At 40.5% G+C, this 15,144-nt stretch overlaps 1 protein-coding gene across 1 annotated transcript; it reads left to right on the top strand.

Annotated features, from left to right (window-relative positions):
• Nucleotides 1-2,292: 2,292 nt before the first annotated feature.
• On the top strand, nucleotides 2,293-13,694 carry LOC132772712 (quinone oxidoreductase-like). The gene is made up of 8 exons (XM_060771576.2): nucleotides 2,293-2,403; nucleotides 4,441-4,593; nucleotides 7,784-7,947; nucleotides 8,055-8,106; nucleotides 10,823-10,972; nucleotides 11,781-11,882; nucleotides 12,182-12,277; nucleotides 13,468-13,694. Exons 1-8 carry the CDS (start codon nucleotides 2,293-2,295, stop codon nucleotides 13,630-13,632), a joined length of 993 nt encoding a protein of 330 aa, XP_060627559.2. The 3' UTR covers nucleotides 13,633-13,694.
• The last annotated feature ends 1,450 nt before the right edge of the window (nucleotides 13,695-15,144 follow it).

Genomic DNA, 15,144 nt, shown 5'->3' on the forward strand with positions numbered 1-15,144 from the left:
ATTTATTTATTTTGTATCAAAAGCGTTGCATACATTAGTATAAAACCGATAAAAATAGGAGCGCAGGTGGCTAAATATCTTTTGACCAAAAATGGGCAACAGCAATGGCATTGTCTGTTGCCTCCAACAATTCTTCCTCTGTACATGAGGCAGAGCATAGTGGACAAGCATACAGATGTGGAGTGGTCTGTTCTGCATTTCTTTAAATGATAGATCTCAAAATACAGCAAGTCATTATTCAAAGTGTGACAAAGAACACTGGTCCTTGCTTCTGTGTTTGTCTGCACCGGTGTGCTGTCGTGCCTGGAGGCTATAAAACTCTTAGTGAAAGAGACATAGATGTTTCACCCAGGGGATTGCTTCTTGCCTTCCTTTAAAGAACTGGAACTCCCAAGGACCAAAACACTGTAGATAACTCAAAATAGGTTTTATTGTTCACAAAGAGTTATCCCTTTAAGGCAATAAGCTGGAAGTTTCAAAGGGGGTAAAGGAAATCTAAATTACAGTCTCTGGTTGTCTTGGGTCCAAGGAGATTTTGCAGCTGAGAACCCTTTCCTGTTCCCTCTTTTCTCAATGGCTGTGAAGGTTGGAACAAACACAACCCCCATCCAATGGCCTATGTTGAAGGCACAGAGTCTTCCTTTTGATGCCAAAGGACCGGTTTGAAGGCGCTTGGGTCTCCTCAACGTTGTCCAGGGCGATCTGGACATGAAACATGAGTCCCAAGGGTAAAACCTTAGAATTGGTGATGAGAGGTGTCATGAATCTAACCTTTTGCCAGGAAGGCCGAAGCCTGGAAAGACAGTAGCTGACATGTTCAGAGATAGGCAGGAGAGCTAAGAGGCAAGAGGGAGGAGTCAGCCGACTCCTGATTGGCTAGAGCGGTCAGGGGAGGAGCTAGCTTTTAGAGGGAAAAAAGGCTGTGTCTTTTTGACAAGCTGGGGGGAAGAGCTTTAAACATCGGAGAATGTAGTAGTACTTTAGGAAGAGGGAGCTGAGAGGAATTTAGACAGGGAGAACTTTTGAAGTGAGCCTTGGGATCAGAACATAGGATAGGCAAAGGTTCCTGGTTCACTGTACAGAGAAGGGTCAGTGTAGGAAAGCCTATTTTGCTCTGTGAGACAGTCAGTGGTCTGTTCTCAGGGACACACTGTGTCAAAGTAGTGAGCAGTGTGGAGCAAGGAACTCACAGGGAACAAAAGTTAAAGTCTTGAGAGAAGACTGCTTGTCTGAACCAGCTAAGCCATTAAGCTTTTGTACCACTCTTATGAAGAGTTGTTTTGTTCACCAAATTTCAATAAACCTGTTGCTTATTTCATCTTAAACTGGTGTCTGCCTCGGTCTGTCACAATCATTAGACCTCTGTTAGCCTGAAGACAACTCAATTTCAGTCCAGTCAGCTAGAGAAGCAGTCTTTAAAGAAGAACAAGAGTTTGAATCCACTTTACCTATTTTCACATTCACACTTATGTTTTCCTCAGACATATTTAATTGAGGTGGTGGCGGCGAATCTACCTAATACATCAGTCATTAACATCGTTAGCACAGTTGGTCACTTAACAATATTACTGAGGTGGGATAAGAGAGTCTTTCCCCCTCGTCATAGTCCTTTTATCTTCGTTAAAGTAGTGTCCAGCTGAACGTTAACATCTTTACACTGCTGGTAGAGGTGGGATTGCTTGTCCCCTCTGCCCAGTGTGTCGCTTATCTCCTTTACACTGGTGGCAGCGGTGGGATTGTTTGTGCCCCCTGCCCAAGATTTCTTTGATCTTTGTTGTAAGAGGTAACTTAATTAAGGGTTTTAGAGCCAAGTTACTTTTTCACATCTATCTGATAGAAAGTTTGATGGTAGAATGGAAAAGGAAAAACTCTGCCCTCCTCCAGGAAGAGGTGGAGCCAAGCAATTGAGCTGAGGAAGCAATATAACTGGTGCAAACAACATTAATTGACAGCTATAAATAACCAATCAATCCAACTATACATTTACAAACTAAGCAAGTATGGGCATGTTATACAGTTTAAAACCTTTGCACTTTAAAGTTCTACACACAGGTGGCGGCACTCGCGCCATCACAACCGGACTTTCAGTGGTGATGCTGGTTCTCTTTATTGATAGGCTAAACATTTTGTAAAACTAAAACCCAAAGGTGATGAATAACAGAATAAAATGGGTGGTGTAGCTCTGATTTAAATTTTAGAGGAAGAAGTCTGTTAGTTTATCTATTTTCTCAAAATTAGGAAAGGCAGTCAAGTTTAAGGCAGTGTATTTTATCTCTGATTTGCCAGGTTGCCATGGCAACAAAGAAGCAGCTGATGAAAGCCATCAGTGTGTCTGAATTCGGTGACCCTGAAGTGCTGAAGCTGAAGAAAGACCTTCCAGTGCCAGATCCAAAAGAGAACGAGGTAAAAACGAAACTCATAATTGAATAAAGATTTATGCAACAGAAAAGAAAATGTGTTATTTCTGCCACTACTTCTACTTCTAGGAGCTTTATCCAGTTTTCACTATGGCAGTCCTAAGTGGCAGCAGCAAGAAGACGTTGTTCAAGGATTGTAATACATTTCCATTTCTCAGGCTGGAGCTATACTGCCTTATAATCCAGATTGGATTATATGAGTCTACACCGCCATATAATCCAACCCAAAATATATTAAATCTGGATTTAATATAGCGGTGTAGATGGGGTGTTGTCAGAAATATCACTGGTTTAATGAGGGAAACACTGCTTTTATTGCCCTGGGCTTGCTTTAACTCAACAGTTCCTTGAGGTGAAAGATCTGAGAAATAAAATTATTATTATTAATTTATATGCTACTTTTTCTCTCTTAATGAGACTCAAAGCATTAAACAGTACTAACAGCATATACCATTCAAATCTAAAGACTATAAATACTAAAACGGAATTAAATATAGAACTATATACAGAAAAACTGAATATAACTGCAATGGCTAATGGAAATGGATAATAGATAGACCTTGGACTGGAACTTTGGACTCTGACTTGGATTTAAGATTGGGCTTGGCTATGTTTTAGTATTTTATAGTTCTCTTATTTTAATATATATTTATAATTAATTGTCTATTTAATGTTGATTTGGTTTGTATTGTGACTGTTTGTGGTTGTTGGCATCTAATGGCTGCCAGCTGTAAGCCCCCTGTGTCCCCCCTCATGGGGTTGAGAAGGATGGGATATACATGTTTGAAATAAATACATAAATACATACACATATTTCATTGCACAATATTCACAATATTCACACTTCTCCTCTTTTTTCATCAAAAAGGGGGGTGCGACTATTATGTGAGGAAATAAAATATCTCCCTTTGATTCTCCAGTTTCTTTCTTTCTTTTTTAAAAGTAATAAAATGCCTTACCTCTGAAAGGGAGGGAGGAGGTGATCCAGCTCCAAACAAACAGCTCCATTCCATTTTTAAAAAACTACAGAGCCATTTGGGGCTGATTTTCTCTTCTTTCCTTCTTTCTCCAAAGGAAAGGCAGTTTAAAAACTATAAATGGAGACATCTGAAGCTCCAATCTTCCCTCCTTCTTTCTTCCTTCAGAGGCAAGACAGAGTTTTTTTTAAAAAAGCTAAAATGGAACCCTTTGGAAGGAGAGAAGATCTGAGTTCCAGAGATCACCATTTTAAGACTGCCTTGTCTTGGAGAAAGGAAAGAGGAAGCAAGACTGGAGCTTCAGAGATCTCTATTCCTTCGATTTTAAACTGTCTTGCCTTTGGAGAAGGAAGGGAGGCAGAATCAGCTCCAAATGGCCCTGCGACTCTTGTGCGAGGAATACAAAAATACCAATTTTGCCACCCCCACCCCCCCAAATGGGAATGTGACTATAAGAAAGTCGTGACTAAGTATACTATGAAATATGGGTAGTTTAAAGCATTAAAACTCTCAGATTGGGTATTTTTTTTCTGGACATTCAGTAGTTAAAACTGGACTCTTAGGAGCCCTCGGTGATGCAATAGGGTAAACCCTTGTGCTGGCAGGACTGATGACTGACAGGTCAGCTGTTCAAATCTGGGGAGGGAGGGTTGAGCTCCCTTTGTCAGCTCCAGCTCCCCATGTGGGGACATGAGAGAAGCCTCCCACTAGGATGGTAAAACATCAAAACATATGGGCTTCCCCTGGGCAATGGCCTTGCAGCTGGCCAATTCTCTCACACCAGAAGTGGTTTGCAGTGTCTCGAGTTGCTTCTGACATGAAAAACAAAAAAACAAACAACCCTGGACTCTTGAAAGTTAGTTTAGAAAGTAGTCCGATTCCCGTTATTCACTGTAGTAATACTACATTTATTTTCTTTAAAGTCTGTTGACGTTGAGGCTATCTCTGATGACTTGGGGGCAGCTGGGCTGGGGCTGGGAGAGGCCATATGAGGTCTATGAGCTGTACTTCCCCTCATCAACAACAAATGCAGTGTCATCCTCCAGGTTCTCATTAAGGTTCACGCATGTGGTGTTAATGCAATGGATACCTATATTCGTGCTGGGACATATCCAGAAGCACAAGTCTTACCTTATATACCTGGTACAGATGTGGCTGGAGAGATACAAAAAGTTGGGAAGCACGTAGATGCATTCAAGGTATTCCATTTTAAACAGTTTATTTGCTGTCTTTTATTTAGTACAGTTTGAGCAACATCTTCTTGTGAGATGCAATTTCTATATCACCTGTATTTCGGAACTGCTGCCTATAGATTTCAATGTTCATTGCCACTTATTGGCTTTACTGTTTTATTTTCTACTAAACTGATACCTGCAAATATGTTCTTGTCCAAAACTGATTTCTACATCTGATACCATACAACTACCAGCTGTCCGGTACTCCATAAAGATTTTGGCCTGTAATGTTTTTTTATAGTTACTTTCCCTAATTTTTGAAGTTGTTGAAAGAAACATTATCTTAATTAGAAAAACAAAATAACCCATTATAACTTGCTTTGCCATTCCTTAGATCAGGGGTGTCCAAACTTTTAAAACTGACAGCCAGTTCACGGTCCCTCAGCTTGTTGGGGGGCTAGACTATAGTTTGAGAAAAACATAAACACATTCCTATGCACACTGCACATGTCTTATTTGTAGTGCATGAACGAACAATACAATATATAAAATGAAGGACAATTTTAAGTGCACCAGTCTTTCAATGGGAAGTGTGGGCCTGCTTTTGGCTGATGAGAGAGTCAAGTTAATTAGAAGTGTTGTTGCGTGTCTTCAAGTTGTTTCAAACTGTGGCATATGCTGCCTCAGAGTCTGGTGGAGTCTCTTTCTGTGGAGGTTTTTCAGCAGAGGTAGCATGGCCATCTGTCAAGAGGGCTTTGGTTGTGGCAGAGAAGCATATAGTTGTTACCTGTCTCTCCCCTTTTCTTCCCAAGGGAGGAGCCGCAGCAAAGGGCAGCCTTTTTGGAAAACATGGGGTGGCAACATGGGATGACGGTAAAGCGGAGAAGGAAGATATGGAGGGAGGGAAGCCAGGCAGGTGCTCAATCTCCAGGGTCCACCCTTTCTAGCAATGCAGCAGAAGCGGCAGTGAGCACCTGGGGTAAGCTGGGCAATTGGGGAGCCTTCCTCTGTCAACAACTGAAGCTTAGTTCTGACAAGACAGAGGTCCTCTAGGTCAGTTATTCGGCCGATCAGGGTAGAAGGTGGCAACCTGTACTTGACGCGGTTCCACTCCCCCTGAAGACACAGCTTTGCAGTTTGGGGGTCCTTCTGGACTCAGTGCTGACGTTTGATGCTCAGGTGTTGGCGGTGGCTGGGAGAGCTTTTGCACAGTTGAAGCTTGTGCACCAGCTGCAACCGTACCTCAAGAAGTCTGACTTGACCATTGTGGTCCTCACCTTAGTTACCTCAAGGTTGGATTACTGTAATGCACTCTACATGGGGCTGCCCCTGAAGATGGCTTGGAAACTGCAGTTGGTGCAAAGATTGGTGGCCAGGTTGCTAACCGGAGCAAACTACAGTTCTCTCTGGATGGAGGTGAACTACAACTCCAAAACTCTAGGTCAATGCCCACCAAACACTTCCAGTAATTTCTGTTGGTCATGGGAGTTCTTTGTGCTAAGTTTGGTTCATTTGGTTCAATTTCATCATTGGTGGAGTTCAGAGTTATAGGTGTACTATAAATCCCAGCAACTACAACTCCCAAATTACAAAACAACCCCCCCCCCCCCCATCCCACCAGTATTCAAATTTGGGTGTATTGGGTATTTGTGCCAAATTTGGTCCGGTGAACGATTCATAACAGTAGCAATATTACAGTTCTGAAGTAGGAACAAAAATGTCATGGTTGGGGGGTCACCACAACATAAGGAACTGTATTAAGGGGTCACGGTATCAGGAAGGTTGAGAACCACTGCTCTAAGTGGTTCGGGAACTGTCTATCTTCATAACCGCATCTTCCCCTCCAAACCTGTGCAATCTCTAAGATTCTCTGGGGGTGCTCTTCTCTTGATTCCACCTCTGTCTCAGGCATGGTTGGTGGGGACGAGAGAGAGGGCCTTCTCAGTTGTGGCCCCTGGCTCTGGAACTCCCTCCCCAGGGAGATTAGGCTAGCACCCACCCTGTCCACTTTCTGCAAAGAGTTAAATACACGGATGTTCCACTGTGCTTTTGAGTAGACAATTCCCTAGATAGCTGCCCCCAGCTAGGACCCTAATTCTTGTCCTTGCACTTTGCTATTGCTCTTAGCCTTACTGTTGCCATATCACCTATGCTGCCATATGACCTGTGACCTATGCACTTTACTCACTAGCCTATTCTTTAAATTATTTTTGCACCAGTCCGTCCACCTGTGACGATAAATTGAATTTGTTATTGGTTGTTGGTTTTGATGCCTGTTTTATATATTGTTACAATATTGTTGTTTTATTTAGTTTTATAACTGTTCTTATGCATTTTAGTGTGTTACATTTTTAACTGTACTGATTGGGCTTGGCCCTATGTAAGCCGCCCCGAGTCCCTTGAGGGAGATGGAGGCAGGGTACAAAAAATAAAGTTATTATTATTATTTGCAAAGAAATAAAGAAAAAGTTGCAGGGAAGAGACAGAGACAAGGGATGCTGGGATGGGCTGCCTGAGGCCAGAGCCACCTGAGGAGAAGGTAATGTTTAATCGGCGTGAAGGGATGCAACAAGCTGCCATCTCTCTTTCTCTTCTCCTGAGGAGCCTGGCTTTTCCAGGGCCCTGATTCCCAAGAAGGAAGGAAGGGAGGAAGGAAGGAAGCCAAGAGAGGGAGAAAGGAATGAAACAAGGGAGGCTTGGAGAGAGAGGCTTGGAGAGAGAGGGCCAGGGGAAATTTGAACAGAGGCTGCAATTGGCCCCGGGCCAGATTTGGACATGCCCACCTTAGATGATAAAAAATAAGGTAAAAGAAATATGGAATTAATGTGTAAAATTGACTATGTGTAAATCACTCATGTTCAAATGGCATATATATATATATATATATATATATATATATATATATATGCTGAGATATGTAGCAGTCAGTTGTACAAAATAGTTATTACAAAGACAGTAAATCAGATAGTTGGCCTTGTGTGATTTTCATTTTCAATTTTGATATAATTTTTAAAAGAACTTTTGCAGAAACCCCTATGATGATTTTATGGAAACCTAGGAAATTCAGTTTGAAACTGTCCTGTGCTATTTCTGTGGCTGTCTTGTGTTTAATTAACCCAGAATTGAATTTTGCCACTACTTTTCCTTCCACAACAATTGCAGAAGACACTTGGGTGAAGTGCTTCATTTTTGTGCATTTGTTTTCTTCTACCAGAAAGGAGATCGGGTTTTTACCCTTGGTACAGTTACTGGTGGTTACGCTGAATTTACTGTTGCAGCAGCTGATACAGTCTTTCCCTTGTCTGCTAAACTGAACTTCAAGCAAGGTGCTGCAATCGGAGTTCCTTATTTTACAGCATATCATGCTCTGTTTCAAAGGTAAGATGCCATCCTAAAATAGCCTTTAACCAATACAATATTTTTTTTGTTTCCTCACCATTTTTTCCTTTCTATAATAATGTCAAAATTATTCTGTGTTTTTTCAGAGAAGTCATCAAACCAGGAGAAACTCTGCTAATCCATGGAGCAAGTGGAGGGGCAAGTATCATGAAAAACCATCCTTTGCTTTTAAAAGGACTTATTCCAGATTTAATGCTTTAAATACTGAGAGGAAGCATGGCCCAGGGACCTGATGGTTTGCTCTGATCACAATGTTTTTTATTTGCATGACAAAGGAATGTTGAAAAACCAAACCAGAGGTTTTCTGAAAACTGATTACATCCTTGAATAAAACTTAAGTTAAATTGCACAGCTTAATGACAGTTATTGTTTTTATTAATGTTCCTGTAAGCATCGTGGTGAGGTTTAAAATCTGCCTGTATTTTGCCAAGATCGGTGCTTCTTAAACTGTGGGCCCCAACCATAAACGGGCTCCCTTTATTTAGCTCAGTGGTTCCTAACCTGTGGTCTGTGGACCACCTGTGGTCCACAAGAACTAAAATATGGTCCGTAGCCTCACTGTTACTACACTGTTGCAACAAGAGTGACTAGTCTCACAAAACCTTCAAATAGTGCCAAGGCTTATTAAATACGGTTTTCTGTGGGTGAGCAGATGGCGACTACTGGATGGCATATGTTCTGTATCAGAAACTAGAGCTGATATGGTCTAGTCAATGCAATATTCTGAATCAGCACCCTAAATAACCAAACCGAATCTAGTTGATGAAAAACTTTGGTACTAATGTTGGAGAGTGGTCCCTGGTCAACAAAAGGTTGGGAGCCACTGCTTTAGCTCAATATTATTGTTGTTGTTTATTCGTTCAGTCACTTCTGACTCTTTGTGACTGCATGGACCAGCCCACGCCAGAGCTCCCTGTCAGCCATCACCCAGCTCCTTCAAGGTCAAGCCAGTCACTTCAAGAATACCATCCATCCATCTTGCCCTTGGTCAATATTGGGTCACAAAAATTTCACAAGAGTAAAAGGTTTCTGAATGCTACCTATTTACACAAATCTGTTTGCAACAATGTGCAGTGTTTACAATGAACTCTGCAGAAAATGCTTCCGCTGTACTCCACAGTGTGTTTAACAAGCCCCACAAATGCTCAGTTATTATCAATAACGTACCTATTTCATATATCTATATACCCAGGATCACCTACAACTTTTCTGGGTGACAGGGGGTCCTGAGTGGAAAAACTTTTAGAAGCCTTGGCCTAGATTAAATCCACTAGGCCACATAGGCTAGCTATGCAAATATCAAGGCTCTTCATGTGACCTCCTTATGATCATGAAAGGCATATGAGAACTCAATACTGTGTTTTGTGGTTGCTGAAGGTAAAATCACGGGACTCCTGCTCTGTAGTTGCAATTGTGCCCAAGGCCTAGCATATGGTTTATCCTTCTTTCTCCCAAATGCAGTTAGTTTTTTTGGCATTTACATGTATTTACTGAACTGGAAGATTTCACTGCTATTAAACCTCCTTTGTGTATAAAGCTTGCTATTGACTGTATTGGCAATTTTTAGGAAAGGCTTTTTGAGCATTCTCTTCAAAGTTAGTGAGCTCATTCTACAGAGTTCCTCTAATACAGGTGTCCCGGCATTTGTCATCATGTCCTAGTGCTGGCTAGAACTGCTAGAAGTTTTACTTGGTTGTGCACATTTATATATTCCAACAGGCTGGGTCATCTGTGGGCTGCCCATGCCTGTAGCAATACATAAATGTGCACAACCAAGCTGTCATCTATGTGGCCCTCAAGTATGGTGTTCACAGGAAATTGCTTATACCTGTCTTGAGAATTTCAAGACTGGATTAATGAATGCAGTGATTGAGCTATTCGCAGAAATTATTTGGGAAATATGTATATATGGTTGGAAGGTTTCATTATTATTTTCCCTAATTTTGTTCGCATATTTCTTTGCACAGCAGCAAAGATTTTAAATCTTACAGGAACAGCCAAGACCTGTGGTTGTGTGCATGGTCGTGATGAAAGGGCACTCTCTGTCTTGGCTTTCCATGATATTTCTCCTTGACATGTAATTTTCTAATTAAGTCAGCGCAGGGAGGACCTGTTATTGTGGGTCCACCTTGTAAATACGGTACTCCACCAAGAGAACACTTTTGGCATCTTCCAAAAACTGATAGCATAACCTTGCCTGCAATGAAGTTTGCATTGCTGACTTTGTAATTTGGTTTTTGGGTCAAAATGGTGGAGCCATGATTCATCGATAGTCACATATCTATTAAAGAATTTCTGTATGTCCATCTGAAACGTTGTAAATGTTGCCACTGCCATGCTAATATTCACACAACATTCTTCCACATTTAAATTCCTGACACCCTTGTTTTTTCCCTTTATCCCTAATAAAAAATCCTGACATCATCTTTTCACAATATCATATGACACTGCATATTCAACCAAAGTTTTCAACATATCATTCTGGATATCTGTAGGAGTCATCCCCTTCTTTTGCAGGTACTTAATCACCGCTCTCTGTGACAGGATCCATTCTCCTACTGAGTCACTACTTCTACTCCTTCACAAACCCATAATGAAAAAACAACTTGTACAAGTGTGTAATTTTGTGTGCACACTACATAGACATTGTTCATTATTACTGCTCAAAATCAAAATCATGGCACAATTCTAAGTGGGTCTAGAGTGGAGCATATAGATCAGTCATCATATTTTGCAATTTTAGAAAAGGATGCTCAGCCTGTATGCCATTTTAACATACTGCTGCTGGAAATGGCGACACATTATTTGTTGACTCTTCTTGTCTTTGATTTCTTCTTTATCTCAACTTTCTTAGGTTGGAATGGCAGCATGCCAGATTGCAAGAGCTCATGGCATGACTGTCTTGGGTACAGCTGGTTCTGAAGCAGGAATGAACCAGATTTTAAAAAATGGAGCTCATTGTGTTTTTAATCACAGAAAGAGGGCTTACTTGTACCAAATTAAGGTAATTTGGTCTCAAATCCAATTGTTAGTCCCATATAGAATAGATCTGTGTAATTACTGTTGACTTATTAAACTGCATTGGTTTAAGAGGTCTACTCTCTGGCTTGCACTAAGAATTCAATGTTAAGTCTTAAAATGCAAGCCCATGTGTCTCTTCAGAAATCAGTTTCATTTAATTACGTTTACTCACAAATATGTATGTCTAGGTTGCCACTTTATGGTATAATTCCCAGCAAATTTGTTTGGAGCATTTTCCAACAGACTTTAGTAGACCTTATTCAGGGTAAATAGGGATAGCATTTGAGCTTTAACATAGTATTTCGGAACTTTCATTTAATATTCAGAACTCCTTTCAATTCAGTGATAGCCTCATTTTTACTGTTTTTGTTATCTAATTCAAACAAATTTACCCTTTCTCTGTGAAATCATTATTATTTTGTCTGCAACAATACACCACAGTGAACACTTTTAGATTTTCCTAACTCAGGCTGAAATAGAAAGTTCATGGGAAGTTAGCTTAGCCTCAAGACTAAGTTGTTTGAAGGACTGTATTTTCTTTTATGAACCTGCTTGGAGATCTCTTGGGGAAGCCTATTTCTGTGTCCACTTTTAAAGGTACATTACGTGAGAAACTGCTGCATATTATCTTTACACACATGTGATAACCTGTCTGTTTCAACAAGCAATTGAGGACTTATTGTACCAGCCATATTCCTGTCTTAACAATATGCTGGATTTTTAGATTTGTTATTATGCTATGAATTATAAAATATATCAAATTGCCTCAGCACTATTCATTTATCTGACAGGAAGCAACTGGTACCCAAAATATAGATGTGATATTAGAGATGCTGGCTAATGTCAACCTTTCTGAAGACCTGAAACTGCTGTCAAAAGGAGGAAGAGTGATGGTATGCACCCACTTCAACAGCTTAAGGAGAATCTTACAGTAAACACCATTCTTACATAATCAGTTTGCTTCTGATTTTTGTGATGCTAGGTTCAATCTATCAGGGGGTCTTCTGTTTGGAAGCTTTTGTCTTTCTCTGAAAATGAGAGAGTGCGACATCCGGAAGGTCACGGTGGTTTTCATGACTGAACAGGGTTTTGAACTCTGGTCTCCGGAGTCATAGGCCAATGCTCAAAGCATTATATGACTACGAGAAACTTAGATTTTAGAATCTCCTTTTCCCCATCTCTTTTGTGACAGATTGTGGGTTGTCGAGGACTTATCGAGATAAATCCTAATGATATGATGTTGAAAGAATCAATTATCAGAGGAATTTCATTCATCTCTTCATCTAAGGTAAATAAAGGAAAGGATGAAATATGTTTATATCATTTTAAAAGAAAAAGCAACATGGTGTTTTTGTTATAGAGCCTCTTTCATAACCATAGTTCTCCATGCATTATAGCAAGAGATGCACAATATGTGGGTCACTTGTGGCTCCTCACCTTTTAAGGTGCTCTTCCAGCCACTTTCCCCACAACCCAGATGATCAAGATCTTCCAGTTCATCCCAGTGAAGCCACTGCTTTTCCACCACAGCAGCGGAAAATGTCATCTCCTTGGAGAAGGGAAGAGAATGCTCTATTTGATCCCTACATCCTAGATATGAGGAGGCTTAAGGCCCTAGCCCACTATATGGTGTAGGAACAACAAAGACGTACACATATACAAGTGTCCCTGCACATTCCCAGGCAACAGTCTTGGTCTAAGGCAGAATTTTATTCAAGGGTCTTCTGACTTCTGTTATTATTGTCTAGGGTTACAAAAGTAACATTCTGCTATACTGTAATTATGAGATTTTTTTCTGTTTTTTATTTACTCTAGCCACCCTTTCCTTCAGAGGGAGGGTGAGCTTGTGGGATAGTAGACTAGTATATTGAAAGAGACAGAAGTGAGAGGGACCTAGAGGAAATGGTGCTGAGGCATTAGTTGATTTATCATTCCCATTACAGCTTTTTGCCATATCTGTGGGACCTTCCACATAGCCTTATATCCCAGAATATCAAGGCAGAAAATCTGAGTGTGGATTCAGATAACCCAATTCAAAGCAGACATTGTGGGATTTCCTGCCTTGATATTCTGGAATATAGGGCTGTGTGGAAGGGCCATGAGTTTTTCCTCAGGTCCCAAGAATGGTTTTTCAAGGGATTTCTTTGTTCAGTGGGCCGAGAAGACCTGCCCACCGGAGGAATCCTCAAGGAGATTTCTGACTTAAGTGCCCACTTTTCAGAATCTAACCCTACCTTTTCTGCTGTGTAACTCAGCAAAATTGGTTTATTAACATAAGCTACTATATACTGAGCCAGATCAGTGTTTCTTCTAGTTCAGTCCCATTGACACTGATTGCCAGAAGCTCTTCTGAATTTCAGGTAGGATTCTTCCCTAACCCTAGTTACCCAGAGATGGAAACTGGAACCTTCTCCATTTATCTTCGGAGGGAATAGAATGGATTTTTAAAAATGTAATGATTGATTTTCCTTTCTTTAGGAGGAGATGAATGCATGTGCTGCAGCAATTCTTGCAGGTATAGAAGCAGGTTGGCTAAAACCAGCTGTTGGCCATGAATACCCGCTGGCAAAAGCAGCAGAGGCACACAAAGAAATGGCTGAGGGCCCAGGTTCTTTGGGGAAGAGGGTGATTGTTATATGTTAAAATGTGTTGTTAAGTGCATTGGAAGTAATAATAGATATGTTGATTATAATCCTTTTTCATTACACTTGGGACTGCTACGCGAACTGTAATTTAGATATAAGACTATTTTGAATAAGATTTATTAAATATTTTATATCTAAAATTATCAGATGTTTCTCATGTTTTGCTTGAAGACCATACTGTTCATCATTCTAAGAATTGCTTTTTTCTCATATACCATATATCCTACTTTCTCCTCCATGAAAATCTAACTAGTGCATCATACTGATGAATTTGCATTTGCGGACCCCCAAATTTGGTCCCAGAAAGGTTTTCATAATTGGTTTATAGTATTTTAATCATCTTTGTTAAATGTACACATTTACATAGGGTATAGTTTCAGTGCTTTTGGGAGCAATTGAAGTTTTACTTATGCTGCCTAGATTTTTAAAAATGTAACAGCTTTGAAAAAGTTTTTTCACAATTGCCACCAAAAGGGCTGCAATGAAAAGGGCAGTGGTAGTCCCAAAATGGATATCATGAGAAAATGAACAATCTCTTTTTACTAAGTGCAACAAAACATTTGTTTAACAGCAAGCAAACTATTGAAGCTGAAAAATGATTTTTAAAAGTATCGCTATTAAAATGAAGTGATGGGCTGCATAGCTTCAATAAAGGATTTATAAAACTACCACATTTTCACTGATATGAAAAGTTCACTTTAGTAGGGACTAACACCAGAGCCAAGGATTTAGGCCTATAAACTTAAAACAAAGCCATTACAAAGCAAGGAGAGGCAGGTAATAAAATAATAATTACTTTAAATCTAATCTTCTGCTCCAAGCTGTCGGCAATTTGACAACATTTCCCCAAAACACTGACTAGTAAATCGGATTAGGACATCTGAGGGCCCTTCCACACAGCCCTATATCCCAGAATATCAAGGCAGGAAATCCCACATTATCTGAGTGTGAACTCAGATAATCCAGTTCAAAGCAGATATTGTGGGATTTTCTGCCTTGATATTCTGGGATATAGGGCTGTGTGGAAGGGCCCTGAAGCTGATGACTGTTTCCATTAGAGAGATGGTAGCCAATTTATAATCCACAATATCTGCTTTGGTATACTGGGTTATTTGAGTCCACACTGCCATATAACCCAGTTCAAAGCAGATGATGTGGGATTTTATACAGCTGTGTGGAAGGGGCCTCAGATAAGCTAGTTCAAAACAGATATTGTGGATTTTCTGCCTTGATATTCTGGGTTATATGGCCGTGTGGAAGGACCCACAGAATCCTAGAGTTGGAAGGGAACCTCAAAGGCAATCCAGTCCAATCCCCTTTTACCAGACAGAAAGGCACAACCAAAACCCTCCCAAAAGATAGCTGTCCAGTCTCCGCTCAAAAACCTCCAGAGGCCTCGTCAGACACCAGCCATTTCCACACAGATTAATATAATCCTACATTTTTTGCTTTGCACTGGAATATATGGCAGTGTGGACTCAGATAACCTCCTTCAAAGCAGATATTGTGG

This window comes from Anolis sagrei, chromosome 4, assembly GCF_037176765.1.
Source record: "Anolis sagrei isolate rAnoSag1 chromosome 4, rAnoSag1.mat, whole genome shotgun sequence".
In the NCBI taxonomy this organism is placed as follows: Eukaryota; Metazoa; Chordata; class Lepidosauria; order Squamata; family Dactyloidae; genus Anolis; species Anolis sagrei.

Coding starts and splice junctions, on each gene's coding strand:
- LOC132772712 (XM_060771576.2), top strand. CDS start 2,293: ATGGCAACAAAGAAGCAGCTGATGAAAGCCATCAGTGTGTCTGAATTC. Junction 4,594..7,783: donor AGCACGTAGATGCATTCAAG/GTATTCCATTTT, acceptor TTCTTCTACCAG/AAAGGAGATCGGGTTTTTAC. Junction 7,948..8,054: donor TATCATGCTCTGTTTCAAAG/GTAAGATGCCAT, acceptor GTGTTTTTTCAG/AGAAGTCATCAAACCAGGAG.